Source organism: Diplotaxodon limnothrissa, linkage group LG18 (genome assembly GCF_057381915.1).
Source record: "Diplotaxodon limnothrissa isolate DT_005_m linkage group LG18, D_limnothrissa_male_GT1.1, whole genome shotgun sequence".
Classification (NCBI taxonomy): domain Eukaryota; kingdom Metazoa; phylum Chordata; class Actinopteri; order Cichliformes; family Cichlidae; genus Diplotaxodon; species Diplotaxodon limnothrissa.
The window spans coordinates 1,438,122-1,456,654 of record NC_140613.1 but is presented as its reverse complement, the minus strand read 5'-3'; the positions used below and the strand labels follow the sequence as shown (position 1 = coordinate 1,456,654).

At 41.6% G+C, this 18,533-nt stretch overlaps 2 protein-coding genes across 3 annotated transcripts in view; one reads left to right on the top strand and one right to left on the bottom strand.

Moving 5' to 3' along the window:
• The window catches only part of LOC146612739 (uncharacterized), a 485,503-nt gene that overhangs the window by 144,738 nt on the left and 322,232 nt on the right, over window positions 1-18,533 (top strand). The gene's annotated exons all lie outside the window — the stretch shown is intronic.
• On the bottom strand, window positions 3,081-14,886 carry LOC146612745 (uncharacterized). Of its 2 annotated transcripts, XM_085377478.1 has the most exons (3): window positions 8,615-9,437; window positions 3,369-3,435; window positions 3,081-3,135 (listed from the first exon to the last, which is right to left on the bottom strand). In XM_085377478.1, exons 1-3 carry the CDS (start codon window positions 9,420-9,422, stop codon window positions 3,081-3,083), a joined length of 930 nt encoding a protein of 309 aa, XP_085233604.1. In that variant the 5' UTR covers window positions 9,423-9,437. The 2 variants fall into 2 exon arrangements, with proteins under 2 accessions (XP_085233604.1, XP_085233605.1); XM_085377479.1 differs by lacking the exons at window positions 3,081-3,135; window positions 3,369-3,435 and adding an exon at window positions 14,597-14,886 and having other exon boundaries at window positions 8,342-9,376.

Below are 18,533 nucleotides of genomic sequence, written 5' to 3'. Positions count from 1 at the left end.
CCGCCCACTGAACCTGAGCTCATCCAATGACATTATTTGTTGGTCATTGTGCTGCAGTGGAAGAACATTGTTCATGTGCTGTCTGTCTGGCTTTAATAACTCCAAAGACATGTTGCTGCACCTCTTTTTGCTTCTATCTCACATTATAGGTGAGTTTAAGAACAGGGATTAAAGTTTAGTTGAAGCTGCTGCATTAAGCAGATATACAGACTGCATTTCACTACTTTTCTTCTTTCTTTTTCCAGGACTAACAGCTGGAGACTCAATCACTCCTCAACAACCTGAAGTCACTGAAACAGAAGGAGAATCTGTCAAACTCACATGTAGCTATGAGACGAGTGATGATACTCCTTGGCTTTTCTGGTACAGACATCATTCTGACCTTCAGGCTCCTCAGTTCATACTCTGGAAAGGAGCAAAGGGGGACACAACTCAGTATATTCCTGATAATCGATATGACTCAGAAACATCTTCTACAACAACTAATCTGACCATAGCAGCCCTAACCCTGGCAGACACAGCTCTCTACTACTGTGCTCTAGAAACACAGTGATACAAAGTGTAGAAGAGGCTGTACAAAAACCTGAACACAGATATCTGACTACTCTTCAAAGAGGAGGGAAGTGGTATTCAAAGCACAGCTTCATATCAGATGGATTCTGCTAATTCCTGTTTTATCAGAGTCACTGTGGTTACAGCTGCTAATGAAACACTGTGGGAGGATTCACATGAGCAGCAAATCCACATCAACCACAAACCAACTGCAGGAACGTTCAGACATGAAGAAACAAAGTTCAATTCAATTCAATTTTATTTATATAGCGCCAAATCACAACAAAAGTCACCTCAAGGCGAGTAACTGTTGCAACACCTGCTGAATTTTAATGTACTGACAACTTATAACAACGAACATTATTTATAGATTTCATTAGTTAGAAGGTGCAAAAATGCACCTGAAGCAAAATAAACAGAGTGACAGAGGTTTATCTCTTTACGGTTAAACTGTCACATCCATATGCTGTGATGTAAGCATCGTCCTGTAGAAAAGACAAGTGTTGGATACCAAGAGTACACGTTATTGCAATCTGATGACAGAAGCACGCTGGCAGTTCAACCTGATGAACATGAACTTCAGACTTTCAGAGAAGAATCAGAAACATTCCCACACAAGCTGAACTCCAAATCGCTGTAAAAATGCCAAAGGCAGAAGTTTCCTTTCACATGCTGCACCTTGTTCTGAGCAGCCACCTATCTAACATGCTGTCAGGATCTTTGAATTTCATTCTGAGGAAGCGTAACAGGAACCTGAAATAAAGACCAAGAGGAGACACAGACTGTGGGAGGAGCTGAGGTGAAGTACAGAACAGAAAAACTCCACAGTACACAGAGTTCATCATACAGACCACACAAACCCTCTTTATTCAACATGCTGTCGTTCAGCTGCTCCACACATCCTCTGCTGATTATAATGATTCTAACAGGTACGCTAATATCTGTACATTTAAAAATGCTTTTCATTCCAGTGATTCATAAATATATTTCAATATTTATAATTCGTATAAAGCATATTTCTCTCATTTTAGCTGTTTGCTGTCAAGATCTCACTCCAACCAACAAAGAAGAGTTCAGTGTAGAACGCAGCACTGTTACTCTGTCCTACAAATACTCCAAGGAAGCAACTGGGAGTGATTATTTCTACTGGTATCAGCAACATCCAGGAAAACCACCAGAGTTCCTGATCTCTCACACAGGAACAGGAAGGAAAATATCAGATCCAGTCCCTGGAATCACTTTTAATGTGAGTGGAGATAAAACACTGATGACTCTTCAGATCTCCTCTGCTGCAGTGACAGACTCTGCTGTGTACTACTGTGCTGTGAGGCCCACAGTGACAGGAAACAGCAAAACTCTGTACAAAAACCTTTGGAGCAAAGACAACAGAATACTCCACAACATCCACTAGAGGGAGCCACACACTGTTAAACCTCTGATTCTTGTGTGACTGATGACAAAGACAACAGAGAAATGAAGCAGTAAAGATCAGAGACAGAGACAGAGCTGCTGTCGAAGCCAAAAAGAAAGTCTTACCATGACAATAAAGGTATTAACTTTTATTTTTCCAGAATAGAAAACTAGGATCACACCATCAACTCAACAATTCAATGCCGTTCTTTAGCAGAACTACAAACCAAAGCTGGGTTGTACGTTATCCAAACTCCAAAAAGGCTCAGACTTTGTGTAAAATTTCAACAAAAACAACATGCAAATCTCATAAGTCCGTATTTTATTCACAACAAAACAGAAAAACATTTTTAAAGTCAGTTTTTTTTCTGAAAAAATATTTTTCCAAATTTTGAATTGAACTTATTTTGAATTGAATGGTAGCGACACATCTCAGGATTGGGCAGCAAAAAGCTGGAAGAGTACGTTGTACTGAAAGAAACAGTTGGAGGAACATTTGGCAACTAATGAGGTTAATTGGCCACCAGTCAGGAACAAGACTGGGTATAAATCAGTGCCTGTGGATCTGGCAGCTGGCACATCTGGAAAGGCACCATCAACACTGAAAGGTGCTTACAGGTGACATATTCTCTACCCAGACGACTTTTTCAGAGGTCTTCATATTTTAGCAGGACGACGCTAAACTGCACACTGCATCTATTCTAACAGCACAGCTTCATAGCAGAAACATCTGGGTGTTGAACTGACCCAGACCTTTCACCAGCTGAAACATCTGGATCATCATGAAACAAAAATACACCAAAGAAGACCCAGGACTGCTGAGCAGCTAGAACCCTCTATCAGACCAGAATGGGACAACACTCCTCTTTTCAGGTCACGGACGCTGCACAGTGGAGACCTGACCCAGCTTTTGAGACGTGCTGCTGCCATCATATCCAAAATAAGATTAATCATATTTTCACTGAATAATATAAAAGCCTTACATGTAAGAGTCAAACAATCATTGGAGAGGTCAGAAGATGATTTCAAGCCAAGCCTCTACTTTTGAACCATCATGAATTAATGTTTGCGTTAAACTTGGCTTCAAAGGTGTTGCTTTTTCTAAAGATATTTTTCGGTTACACCTTTTCACCTGTGTGAATTCTCATGTGGCTAGTCAAATCAGAATTTTGATTAAAGCTTTTCCCGTATGTTTTGCAGGAATACAGCTGTTTACCTGGGTGGATTTTTGTGTTTTTTAAGTCCTGTTATATTTAAAAATCTTTTCCCGCAGATGTTACAGACGTGTGACATCTCACCCATGTGGATTTTCATGTGCTCCATCAGAATACTCCTGTGATGAAAACTTTCCCCACAAGTGTTACAAAGATGTCGCTTCACACATGTGGAGAACCAAATGATTACGGCAACGAAAACTTTTCCCGCATGTTTTGCAAGAGTACGGCTTCTCACCTGAGTGGAGCCGTGCGTGATCTTTAAGTGAAGAAGATGCACAAAACTTTTCACTACATGTTTGACATTGATACGGTTTCTAACCTGTGTGAGTTCTCATGTGGATGGTCAAATGATAGTTTCGACGAAAGTTTTTCCCACATGATTTACAGGAATATGGCTTCTCACCTGTGTGGATCTTTGTATGCTTTCTAAGTACTGATTGGCTAGAAAACATTTTACCACAAGTCTTAATAAGAATAAATTATTCGTTAAAGTATTTGTTAATCATTAGTATTGAAATTTGCAAATTTATTTTTGTGATATTTAAATTTGAAATATTTTGCATCTTGTATATTAAATCTGAATATCTGGTGCTCCATTCTGTCATACAGATAAATATCGCTCATTAGTGTTAACGTTATTCTCTTCAATTTTAGTAATTCTCTTGATTGAAATATTACGTGTCATCTGACAAATTGTGTCAGATGACATGTCTCATCCTTGTGTGAACCACGACACTGCGGGTCGTTGTCCTTGCACATAGTGCAAAGTGCTCCATCCTCCCTCCTCACAGTGATTCAAATGCTGCTAGCAGTCTGTGAACCAGGAGGAAGAGGAAGTGAGAGAAGTCAGACTCAAAGAGGAGACAGAGGGCGACATCATCCAGTAGGCGGGGCTCTCCTTCTGCACTGTGTTCAACCATTGTGTCAATAATAAGTGCTGCTGTGAAGAGAACAATTCTCAGACTGAATGTTGAACATCAGCTAGTTTCTCCTGTTGATTTAAACCTTGTTGTACAGATGGAACATTGGCTGTGGATTATTCTTGCTGCTCTTTTCTTTGGTGAGATACAAACATCAACATGTTTCCTCTGCTTAAATAAATGTGTGAGTCTGATTAATGGTGAGTTTTTAATCATGTTTATTGATCTATCTCTTCCTCTGCATGTTCTGTTCTTCCTCAGAGTGTAAAGGAGAAGACAAAGTGATCCAGGAACAAGGAGATGTCATTGCTGCTGAAGGAGACACAGTTACACTTGGATGTAGATATGAGACCAGTTATGCAGCTACACTGATCTGGTACAAGCAAGAAGTAAATAGTTACCCAAAGTATATGCTCAAATGTGTCTCAGAAACAACAGTTAAAGCTGAAGAATTCAACAACAACAGATTTGATGCAAAAATCAATGAGAAGCAAAAGTCAGCTCCTCTGAAGATCCAGAAGCTTCAGCTGTCTGACTCTGCTGTGTACTACTGTGCTCTGCAGCCCACAGTGACAGGAAACAGCAAAACTCTGTACAAAAACCTTTGGAGCAAAGACAACAGAATACTCCACAACATCCACTAGAGGGAGCCACACACTGTTAAACCTCTGATTCTTGTGTCATTGGACTGATGACAAAGACAACAGAGAAATGAAGCAGTAAAGATCAGAGACAGAGACAGAGCTGCTGTGGAAGCACAGAACTATTTGATTGGCTGAGCTATTAAACTGGCCCCGCCCACTGAAGTTGAGCTCATCCAATGACATTATTTGTTGGTCATTGTGCTGCAGTGGAAGAACATTGTTCATGTGCTGTCTGTCTGGCTTTAATAACTCCAAAGACATGTTGCTGCACCTCTTTTTGCTTCTATCTCACATTATAGGTGAGTTTAAGAACAGGGATTAAAGTTTAGTTGAAGCTGCTGCATTAAGCAGATATACAGACTGCATTTCACTACTTTTCTTCTTTCTTTTTCCAGGACTAACAGCTGGAGACTCAATCACTCCTCAACAACCTGAAGTCACTAAAACAGAAGGAGAATCTGTCACACTCACATGTGACTATGAGACAAATGCAGGTGGTGCTTTACTTCACTGGTACAGACATCATTCTGACCTTCAGGCTCCTCAGTGTATATTGTGGAAAGGAGCAAGATCAGACAGTCATCTAAAGTATATTCCTGATAAACGATATGACTCAGAAACATCTTCTACATCAACTAATCTGACCATAGCAGCCCTAACCCTGGCAGACACAGCTCTCTACTACTGTGCTCTACAAACACAGTGATACAAAGTGTAGAAGAGGCTGTACAAAAACCTGAACACAGATATCTGACTACTCTTCAAAGAGGAGGGAAGTGGTATTCAAAGCACAGCTTCATATCAGATGGATTCTGCTAATTCCTGTTTTATCAGAGTCACTGTGGTTACAGCTGCTAATGAAACACTGTGGGAGGATTCACATGAGCAGCAAATCCACATCAACCACAAACCAACTGCAGGAACGTTCAGACACAATAAAAACTGTCAAACATCAAAAGCTGCTCATTTACACTATTTTATATTTAGTGGATGAGGACATGCAGAAATGCAGCAGAAGCAAAATAAACAGAGTAACAGAGGTTTATCTCTTTAAGGTAAAATCTCTCACATGAAGCTAAAAGTCCAACCAGGAAGACCATCTCATGCTTAGTGCAATATGTTGCCATCAGGGTGTGAATTTCATGCTTAAAACACAACCCTGGATGTAGATGTGACTCCGTTACATCTCATGTCTAAATCAGGGGTGTCAAAGCTCAGCTTGCTCAGTGTTTGAGTGTCTAAATGAGTCTCACAGTCCTAATTGTGCACTTGAAGCCATTTATAAATATAACTTATAATTCTTAACCTGTTTGAATTCTTAACCTGCTCACCACAAACAAGCACAAGCAGACATTTTTTGGACTGTTCATAAGTGTTACAGTTTTTCCTACTGATACAAACTTATGGCCATTCATACCACACAAAGAAATCTAGCAACAAACAATTAATGCCCCCAGTACGGGAGCAGAGCGAGAGAACATGTGGTTGAACAGGATGTACCACCAGATGTGTTGTTTATACAAAGACATGTGTGGTATCCACGGAAACGTTAGAATCTCAGCTAAAAGCTCTTAAAACAGTTTCAACGACCACCAAACAGCCAAAACAGCAAACGATTAAAGAGCAGGTAAACAGATTCAACAAAGAGATGTAAACATAATGAGCTGATCGTTCACCCGGCAGCAGGAACACGAACACGCCGCCCGTGATGAAAGTAGACATCTCACTGGAAATGCAGATTCCGATGATTAGACCAACATTCACTGAACCAGCATGAAAGAAGACCAAAACTACGCCTCACGTTTGAAAAACATTTTCATGAATTCACTCTTTCTTTGGCTGTTTTGCTTCCACCATGATTCCTGCACATCTCTCTCCCTCTTTCTGCTTTGAGACCATCAAAAATCTCTGTTTTCTGCATTATGTGCTTGCTTATTACACACCAGTCTACCGTTGTGTATGCTGCTGTCGGCCGCTGTTTTTGTTTATTCCCCAAAATGGCTTCTGACAAGAAAGCCTCATTTTTGCTTTTCAATACAGAAGAAATTTCAGCTTTCACAAATGATGCCAAACTACAAAGTGCTCAGCTGTGTCTCTAACAAACCTCTGTGACTTTGTGAGAAACAGAAAAGTTGATCTTTTTCACTTTCTGCTATAGAAGTTTTAGATTTTTTACAACTACAGTTAAAAAAAACTGGACAGTTTGGGCAATGAGCTCCCAGAACTTCTTCTGTCGTTGTATTTCTCACAGTTCTTCATGTAACTTATTTACACTGACAGAAAAATTCACCAGTCTTGCCTACTTAACATCAAAGTGGGCTGTATGTGTCATGTGGTGTAAAATGAGTTTGATACCCCTCGTCTAAACCTCTGTAGCACCAGGGTGTTTCAGAAAGACGGAGGTCAGTGCTGATGGGAACAAGAGCAGTACATGTCTGACCTGTTCTGGAAGCACTGGTTTCAGAAGTATCTGCCTCAACTTCAGGACAGTCAGAATTGTCAGAGAACCAAAAAAAGCATCGCTCCTGGAGATGTTATCATCATGACTAAGTGCCTCGGTACTCATAGCTGACTGAAAGACATACTTCCTGACAGCAGATGGCTTGTATAGTGGCTATACATTAACACAAGGATTATCTCGATAGGCTCATCGCAAAGATGTCTTCTTCAAGAACAAAAGGAGCTATGAGGAGCTGCTTTGACCTTTGCCCTTGTTGGAGACGCTGACTTTTGTATTGATATAGACCTATTCTTATTCCAAACACATCTGGGACTCAAGCTTTTGTTCTTTAAATATTTACATTAATTGACTTTGACACAAGGATTTGTGATATTTTTGTTGATGTTATTTCTCCTATGTGGTGGTACGGTATAATTACTGGTGTTGAATAACTGTGGGCTGGAATATTCGAGTCATTCATGTCAGTTTCTGTCAGTATTTCTAAAAAATTTAAATTAACAATGTCATATTTTTATCATGATATGTTATTTTGCGATAATTATCTTTATCATCTTTATCACCAAGCCCACCATTATTTCCATTTACCCCTAGTTTATCTTATCCTGCACTACTTACAACCACCGTGAGCCTCATGAAGCTTGGTTGGATAACAGATGAGCTCAAAGGCAGCTGTCCTCAGCTCTGAGAGGATCCAAGGAAGAAGGAAAACGATCTTTCCCTCAGGCTGTGGCCTCATGTGGCTACTTGGCTCAGAGAGCAGAGGTCTCCAAACACCTCTGCAGGTACAGGAGTGAGGTCTTGAGTGACCTCATCCCTTCATGCAGACTTTTTCTCTTTGCTGCCCCTCCTGTGCAGGTATTTAAAAAAACAAACAAACAAACAAACAACCAGTGCATGCTGGTCCTATACCTGCTTACCCTATCTATACAACCTGAGATTTCCATATTCTATCTTGACTTTTTAATCACCCCCCCCAATGAAATGAAAAACAGCAGTGAAACAAATAGAGCAATAAAAATATACAAATATATAATAGCTTCAACATCTGCCATTTATTTAAAACCAAACAGCTCATACATGTTATTTCACACCATAAGACACTAATAAAGTAACAACTGTCAGTTATTTATCCCCCACTATGTACCATAATATCTCAGTTTGGACCCACATAAAACATTTGTAGCTACAAACCTAACAAATCAGCTTCATCTATCGAATCTATCCAGAGTTCAGAGAAAACCATTGGTGATTGGTGTTTCTATATGGTCAAAGTTAAACATCAATTATCAAAAATCAGTACCAGCAGGACACCCAGAGAAAAATCTGAAATGGCCAAAAAATAATTTAGTGCGTGCATCTCTAGTTCCAACATACTCTAAGACTTCTCAGCTGTGTGAGTTTTCATGTGGCGCAAGAGCTGACTACTATAGGTGAACATTTCCCCACATGTTTTACAATGATGTGGTTTCTCTCCTGTGTGCATTCTTATGTGCACCGACAGGTAACTACTACGTGTGAACATTTTCCCGCACATTTTACAAGGATATGGTTTCTCTCCTGTGTGAGATCTTACGTGCTCCAGCAAACGACTACTGCGTGTAAACATTTTTCCACATGTTTGACATGGATACGGCTTCTCACTTGTGTGGATTCTCATGTGGACAGTCAAAGTACTCTTCTGACTAAAACGATGCCCACACATTTCACAAGAATACGGTTTCTCACCTGTGTGGATTCTGTAATGTCGTTTCATTTCATAATTATCTTTAAAGCATTTTCCACAAACGTCACATTTTAAAAACTTTTTAGCTGTGTCAAAATTATACTGACTCCCTGATCTGGGAGGAAATTCTTGACTTTCATTTTTATTTCCAGTTGATCCTGGATCTGCACTCCTGTTTTCTTCCTGATCCTGGCTCTCAGCTACAGCAGAGCCTCCTTCTGATTCACTGTGGTCTCTTTCCTCGTTAGCAGCAGGCACCATTAAGGTATCAGTCTCCTCCTTCAATCCAAGCTCCTCTCCCTCCTCACTCCTGCAGAGTTCCTCCTGTTCCTCTTTAATCTGTGGAGGTTCTGGCTCTTCCTGGCCCAGGCTGGAGCTCCTCTCCTGGTCACAGAGCTGCAGCTCAATGAGAACCTCCTCCTCCTTACAGACAGGCTGCTGCGGGACGTCTGGAGGGACTAAAGGAGACAACAAAAACAAAAGTGAACTGAACATGATTCTCTGAAATGCACAAAAGGTTTCCACTTGTTGTCAGTGCTGCGAATCGCTACCTTATCATGGTGGAGGGGTTTGTGTGTTGTGTTGTCTGGGGGCTTTTCCCCCCTGGAAGGGTCTCATGTGGCAAATTGGTCCAGGGTAAGGGACTAGACAAAGAGAGATTCAGAAGACCCCTATGAATACCATCGTTCCCTCGAAGCTGGACAGGAAACTGCAGGATCTAGGACTGAGCAGCTCCCTCTGCAGCTGGATCCTTAGCTTCCTGTCTGACAGACGCCAGGTGGTCAGACTGGGCAGCATCACCTCATCCCCCATCACACTGAACACTGGTGCTCCACAGGGGTGTGTACTGAGCCCTCTCCTGTACTCACTCTACACCTACGACTGCACAGCCACTAACAGCTCCAACATCATTGTGAAGTTTGCGGACGACACTACAGTGGTGGGTCTTATCACCAACGGTGATGAGACGGCTTACAGGGAGGAGGTCAGCGCCCTGACCCACTGGTGTCAAGACAACCATCTCACCCTCAACGTCGCAAAGACAAAGGAGTTGATAGTGGACTTCCGGAGGTGCAGAGAAGTACACACCCCCATCACCATCAACGGCGCTGCTGTGGAGAGAGTGAGCAGCTTCCGGTTCCTTGGTGTACATCTGGCTGAGGATCTTACGTGGTCAGTACACACAAACAAAACAGTGAAGAAGGCGCAGCAGCGCCTCTTCTTTCTCAGGAGACTGAAAAGATTCGGCATGAGCCCCCGCATCCTCAGGACCTTCTATCACTGTGCCATTGAGAGCATCCTCACTGGATGCATCACCACCTGGTACGGCAACAGCACCGCCTACAACTGCAAAGCTCTCCAGCGAGTAGTGCGGTGCTCTGAACGGATAATTGGAGGTGAGCTTCCCTCCCTCCAAGACATCTACAGGAAGCGGTGCCTGAGGAAAGCGGGGAGGATCATCAAGGACTCCAGTCACCCCAGCCATAAACTGTTCAGACTGCTTCCATCAGGAAGGAGGTTCTGCAGCATCCGGTCCCGTACCAGCAGACTGAGAGACAGCTTCTTCCATCAGGCCATCAGACTGCTGAACACGTCATAGACACCTCAGCTTCACTACTGGAACTTCAACATTATGCACTCCATACTGTATATAAATGCCACTTGTTTTGCACATATTCAACTCTGTATATTTTATATATTTTATTATTATTATTATTATTATTTTATTTTATTTTTTTACTATTTAATTTGTAAAAATGTGTATACACACACACACACACACACACACACACACACACACACGTAGGAAAATATTTAGTATACACATCCAGAAATGCATACACTATTATATATTGTACATATATTTATTAGTTTCAGGTTGGCCATTCTTGTATTTTGCTCGTTTGTGTTGTTGTGTTTGCACATCTCTGTTGCTTGTGGGGCTCGCACACAAGAATTTCACTCGCATGTGCTGTGCCAGTGTGCCTGCACATGTGATGTGACAATAAAAGTGATTTGATTTGATTTGATTTGAGTGTAAGATCAAGGGAACAGTTCACCCTTCCTTGGATAGGGTTACCAGAGCCCTGCCCTGGAGCCAGGCATGGGGAAGGGTGTTCATGGGCAAGCGTCTGGTGACCGGGCCTTAGTCCATGGGGCCCAGCCTGAAAACGGGACACAGGCCCATCGTCCTGCAGGCCCACCACCTGCAGGAGGCGGTGTAAGGAACCCAACCTCTAGGAGCGGAGCGGAAGCCCTGGTGGACCGATCCCTGGCTACCAAGACTGGCAATTGGGACATGGAATGTCACCTCTCTGCGGTGACAATGGGGAAGGAGCCTGAGCTAGCCTGCCTACTCAAAAGTAGGCCGATAGAAGCCAGACGTGTCTCCCTGCCAGCGGCTTAAAATAGTTTCTGGTGACTTGTATCAAGGTGTTACCCTACTGTGACACAAACTCAAACTCTTTCAGGTACCTGTAATCAAGGGAGGTGAAAACTGTTTTTCTCGCTATGATAGCATATAATCGATATTATGTGGTACAATCAACCTTCACTTTTCTCTGGTGGTATATTCAAGGGAGCAAACACTGAAAAATGTAGCCTAAAGAAAATGGCATGAGGTAAAGCTAGTATTGTTTTTAGTCAAAATCATGAATTCACGAACGTAGAGTGAGTATAGTTCATGACAGTGGAGGGATGGATGAATGTTACTGCACTAACTGAGTTTACAGAAAAGCACGTGTGCTCCCTGTCCTCCTCCTGTGTAACACACCTGATAAACCACACACATGTACCTGGATTAGCTGATTTCATGAGACTGATGCTGCTAACCCTAACCCTCCCAGGGGGGGCACTTCACAGGTGTTTATAGCTAATGCAGTGATGTAGCCGCCATTCTGGATCAGGACATGGCACACGATACATGACTATATCAGCTACTTCCACTGGAAACTGTGGTGACAGCAAAAAAGTCCATTTTTTACTTCAACAGAGACTGCTTACTAAGATATTTCCTTATATTAAAAAAATTAATTTATTTATCAGATTTTCTGTCATGTTTAATGCTGCACACTGTAGACCAGGGGTCTCAAACTTAAACGAGCTGTGGGCCACTGCTGGCACTGTCATCTCATTGGAGGGCAACTTTAGTGATCAAGTAGTACAAAAACAAACAAACAAACAAACAAACAGCCACAAATATTTCTGAAAATGTTTGTTTATAAAATTTCAAATATTCTACAACAGGGCCGTGCAGAGAGGTTTAAAGGGGCGGGTGCTCAAAGTTAAAAAGGGGCACCTTGAACCAGGCTGAATAACAACAACACACATTCATCAAGAATCTAATATGGGAAGGGCAGGGCTGTGTTGATCTGAGACTGTAGACAGTAAAAAGTCCACAGGAGAGATGGTAGCTGATTAAACAAGTGTCATGAGATAATAACAAAATGCAAAGATTGGTGACAGCGCTTGGAACCATAAGGACACAAAAAACTGTGAGAAATAATTTAGGCTCTGCCTGTGAATCACTCTTTGCTTCTCTTCTTCCTTCCTTCCATCATTTCATATATCACTCTCCACTTGCTGTCTATGTGAGAACAAGGCACAACTTGCTATTGCAATAAACTATAATCTAATTATCCACACCTAACAACTCCTGCACTTAATCTAAAATAAAATGATGACAGAAAAATGTTATAGCCCTGCCTTTAGTAGCCTCACACAGCTCCTGCTGTTTCCTCCTCATGTCCTTACCAGCCATGTCTGCACAATGTTATATCATGAGTAATAATTTAAAATAATCCATATACATAAAACACACACATGCACGCACACACAGTGACATGTTAGACCTTCTTCAGAATACTGTATATACTATGGGCATCATGGTGCTGATCCAGAATCCTTACATTATTATTTATTACTAGAGCTACAATAATAAAGCAAAGAGGAGGGGGAAGTAATAAATATGAAATAATGTATTTATGATGATTCCATTTGTTTCACTATCCACTCTGTGCAGGGCAAAGCTTATTACATTTTTAAACTGTAGAGATACAATCATTTTACTGCTGTAACATCCAAATTTTGTCTTATTTAAAATATAAATCTAATATAATCTGCTTCTTAATGTATGTTCTTTAAAATACAGCGTGTGTTTTTTAATATATTATAATTATAATAATGCATAATTATGTGGACATGCATATTAGATCGTTTTTCAGTGAAATATAATCTCTCCAGAAAGGCAGGAAAAGCCCGGAAACTTACTTTAAAACTAAACATGTTTCTAAATACTTTAAAACTAAATATGTTTCTAAATACTTTAAAACTAAATATGTTCCCTAAAACGGTGACAGAGCTACAGACCTATGACAGCCAGGTAGCCAGCAGCTATGACCAGCACTACCTGTGCAGTTAATAAAAGGACAGGTAATGTTTGTCGCGCTGTTGCACACACAGCACGCTCGTTTGTTTCAGTTCGTCAGTTGCAACAAGACAGCTTACCAACGTGTACGTGATAAGCTAATACTCCTGGGTGCTACACACTACAGTGTGCGCTGTACACCTACTTACTGGTTGTGTCGCATCAGTCTGTGTCTCTGAGTTAACTTGTGTTTCTCTGCAGCTCCGGACCGCAAAAAATGCGCGTGCTCTTTGTGAGCTCGTTCCCGGCTCGTAACCAGCGCGTTCTGCCGTCAAGGGCGATCATTGGTTAAATGTGGTCATGTGACTGATGCAAGCCAGATCCTTTTATTTAGCAAAACTGTGATTAATAGTTAAATATTATTGTTGAGGGGCACAGAAAGGACTCCGCACGCACACACACATAAAAAAATATATATATACATATTTTTTTAAAAGTTGCCTTATCAAAAGGGCACTTTGGGCACCCATCAGGAAAGGGGCGGGTGCTCAAGCCCCTCTAGCCCCCCCCCCCCCCTCACGTGCCTGTTCTACAACAAGACAAAACAGCAAACATGAACACACATTTCTTTGTCCCACTCTTCACTAACTGCAGCCTTCACTGATCTACCAAACAAACCCATCGGTCCTCTCTTCCTGTTCAGACACGTGGCAGCACTTCTATCATTTTGTTTGTATTTAACAAAATAAAAATGCAGACATAAGAGAACACATTCGTCTTTGACTCTCTCCCTGAACTCACACCTCAACATGTTTGTACTCTTTGCTCATATTGCCTTCATATCAAATCATTTTTGGCTTTTAAAGAACTTATTTTAACATTGCACTCAACAACAAACAAATCCTCCCTAACACAAAAAGTCACTTTAACGGCCAAATTGCAATATATAAGTAAGGAGGGGTGACGTGGGCTGCAAGTGGCCCCCGGGCCGCGAGTTAGAGACCCCTGGTGTAGACAACCATAGAGACATTTACTAATGTCTGCTACATAACTACTACTTCACTTCAAATAAATAATATTAAAATACATTTATTATTATGAATATCTGGTCACCTGACATTATTTGCTCTATCAAAGACAGTTTCACTTCATCATCTTCCTCTTTCTTAAATTTATACTTCATCCTCACAGCGCAGTCCTGTCCTCTGTTTGCTCTTTGTTAGCTCACATCTCCAAAAAGTCCTCACAATCAGAAACGTCCCGCAGAGCTGTGATCAGGATGCTCCCTCAGAGGGACACTCACCTGTCCTGTGCAGCTTGATTTGGGGTTTCCAGGTGATATCCAGCAGTCTGCGCTGACGGTCGATCTCTTCCTCGTACTGGACGATCGTTTTTTCAAACTCCAAGAATATTTGTTCAGCAGCAGCAGTTAGTCGCTCGTTGATGAACTCTCTCAGATACTGAACTGAAGGCATCGTTGCTGCCGCAGCTCACACACTCAGCTCACACACGCGGCTCACACACGCGGCTCACACACATAAATTGCGCCCTAACGCACAGAAATTGCTCCACGTTCAGTCCGCACAGGTGTGAATGTCTCATAAAGTCTAAATTAAGCCTTTGAAGACGCAACAGCCTTGCTGCTCGCGCGACACACAAGAAACGGAACCACTTCCGCCTTTTCCTTGTTTACTTCCGCCTGCTGTCACACAGAGCGCTTCCTGTCGATGAGGAAAGTTGCTTTGAATTCCGCTCTCGTGTCTGTATGTTCTTTTAAATTCCCAGTTTGTTCTTCAAATAGAAGATGAAAAATACACAAACATATACCAGAGCTCCCGCACATCAATGAATTAATAAAGTTCATAACTGCGCTAAAATAAAGGTCACAATAATCTTTATTAAGCCTTTTTCTGACATTGTGCTCACATTAAGGTGAAGGTGACATTTGAACATGAACAAACTGTCTGAATGTGAGATTCACCAAATCGACCCGATGAGCTGCAACTTTCTGCAGCTAAATGAAGATAAGACTGAACATGCAGAGATATGAGAGGAGGAAGAGGCTGAAGGAGGAGCAACACTGTCACAGAGCAGAAAAGGACTCCCACTGTCAGATACATTCAATATGTGAAGCATACAGAACAGATAGTGTGTGGAAGATGCTGTCACTGCATTACTGGCTCATGTTTCCTTTGTTTGTGACACTAACAGGTCGGTTAAAGCAGGAAGAAGAAATGTCTTTAAAGGATCTGTTTGCTAGAAATCACTGGAACAGGCGCTCACAGTTTAACATCGTCTTTAACAACATTTATCTCTTCCTTTAGGTGTCAGCTGTGATCAACTCACTGCAGTCAAGGATGAAGAGTCCACTGTAGAAGGAAACACTCTCACTCTGTCCTACAGATTCTCTGGACAAGCTAATGTCAATGATTATTTCTTCTGGTATCGACAATATCCTGGAAACCCACCAGAGTTCCTGATCTCTCATTTGGGAAATGGAGATTTATTGAAGCGAGAATTCTCCAGAGTGTCTTTTAAAGTCGTTGATGATCAAAGACAAATAACGATCTCCTCTGCTGCAGTGACAGACTCTGCTGTGTACTACTGTGCTGTGAGGCCCACAGTGACAGGAACCAGCAAAACTCTGTACAAAAACCTTTGGAGCAAAGACAACACAATACTCCACAACATCCACTAGAGGGAGCCACACACTGTTAAACCTCAGTGCTTTGGTTGGATATAATCCCTTCTTTTCACTCCACTTCACTAGTGTGACATGTGACTCAGTCCACTGTAAATCATTAAGTGCTGTTGTAAGTTTTGTGAGTCTAAAGTAAGCAAGTATAGCAGAAACTAGGTGATTTATTATTTCTCATAAAGAGTTATTCTTGGCCTGATATGAACCATTTAGCAAACTGAGCGTGTTGAGCATCAATTTTTGTGGCTTCAGTTTTACTCTCACAATAACACCTGAAGAAAGAACTTTTCAAACAGCCTGTGTACAGACTGAAAGCTGGGACACCAAGTTCCAAAAAGTTGATTCTGTTCATCAGTGTGAGAAACGATTCGTCACTCATCCAGGTGACTCCTTCAGTCTCAGCTGACTCTAGGTTTCCTCAACTTTATAAACAGTACATTTGCACAACTGCTGATCAAAGAAATGGCTTTGGGACATCAAGGGTTATACAACAATGTATTTTAGTCCCTTTGCAATCCGGTATTATGAAGCTGTCAGCTGAGGACCTGTAAGGAGTCTGTTTTTCAAATAATGACTCAGACGCTGGTCCAGTTACATGAAAATAGTAATTAGTTACTAATTACTGGTTACTTCTCAAAGAAAGTAATCTTGTTACTTTACTGATTACTTATATTCAAAAGTAATTAGTTACTTATTACTTAGTTACTTTTTAAAAACATGATACACAAGCTCAGTACGTAATAAAGAAATAGACCTTTAGCCCATAATCCATCATATGAAACTGAATCAAATGAAAGTCTCTTTCTAAAATTTGTTTTATTATTATTAATCTTTTAACTTTATGCATCAAGCAAAAATTAAATTATATGCAACAGTCTTTGACTTGAAGAAACGTGTTTAACATTTAAACCTATTTTCTGCATATTCCAGCATAAAATAAAGTTTTGTGTTTACACTTTTTCAAATAGATTCAAGTAAAACACAGCAAAAATAAATAAAATGAAAGATTCAGCAGCACTGAGTCCTGTCGCTCTTAAATCTATTGTCACCTGTTTAGCAGGAGTGGGGCGGGTGGAGGTTTGCCCACAGCGGTCGTGTCAGTGGGGGCATCCGGGTGTCTGTCTGTGAATGTCACATTCCCGTGGCAGCGTGCTCGCTGCTCGCACAGATTTGAAGTTTAATTTTTTGCTGTAGATTCAGTAAAAGGACTCGATGTTACGGTCCCTGATAATGCATTGCTTCAGATGGAGAGACTCTTGAGGGACGGCTGTTATGAGGAAAGCCCAGAAACTTTGTCAGCAGCACGCATCGTTGTGCCTCAACTTTCGGTCTTTTACCCAGGCTAATCTGCCATTTTCCTTCCTTGGTTAGGTTTAGGGATTAGAGATCTGATCTAGATTATCATTTTAAATTTGGGACACATCATCAGTTGTGGACCTTGGATTCATCGGGTGTTTCGGCCATTATCACCAGACACCCTCATCCAAGGAGGCCCTGCCAGGGTTGGTCAGGCCCCGGAGTGTCAGTGGTTTGTGTTAAATTGTTATTTCTCTCCTTCTTTCTTCTGTTTAGTTTCCTACAGTTTATTTTCTATCTATTTCTATCTACTGCAACTGAGAAATAATACTTACCTCTTTAGCATTTATGGAGCCTAACTTCTTCAAAGGGATAGAAAAGGTGATCGAGAGAAGTAAGACAAACGGGACAAGATAGGAGAGAGAAGAGCCGGAAGGGGGGCGCCCGGTCTGGCTTCCCACACCTCCCCGCCGGATCGGGCTGTACGCTCTACCTCCCCACTGCCTCCCAAAAAAGGGAAGAAGAGCAGAATATTTATTTTCTCATGGTTAGCTGACTGCCTTAGCTCCCCAAGTGATGTCAGCCCTTTTTAACCATGGCCAGTGACTGCTCCTCTCAGCACTGTTAGCTAGTTCTCTTATAGCCTGCTGTTGCGCCTGTCCTCTGATCCCAGTCTCTCTGAGCAGTTTTGCTGTTGGCCACAAAGCCCCTGCACCCCACTTCCACCGGGCCCACCATGATCTTCCAGCCTCTCTCCTCTGCCTCAGCTGTTGTTGGCATAGCGCAGCTTCTTACGCTCAAATGCTTCCTCAATTGCTTCCTCCCATGGAAGTTTTCTGCCCACACAGAGTGTACAGTGGACGCTAATATTTTTGTCACTCTTTACAGACTCAAATTCAAAGTAATGCGATTACTTCCACACTTTAAACACTGCGTGTTTGTACTCTCTCCATCACACCATATTATACATGTTGATCTGCACACGTCTGTTGCTGCCACGGACGTCACTGTCATGAGACACATTCACAAACAAAATCACAGTTTAGTAATGCAGCATGGCTACGGGAAAGTAACAGTAATCTAATTACTTTTTTGCAATACTGGTCATCTCTAATGTCCACTGCTCAGCGTGCAACAGGAACTCTGTGCTGTAGAGGGAGTAACACATGGTTGTATTCAATTCAGGTTTATTTATATAGCACCAAACAGTCACCTCAATGGGCTGAACCCTGTAAGGTAAAGATCA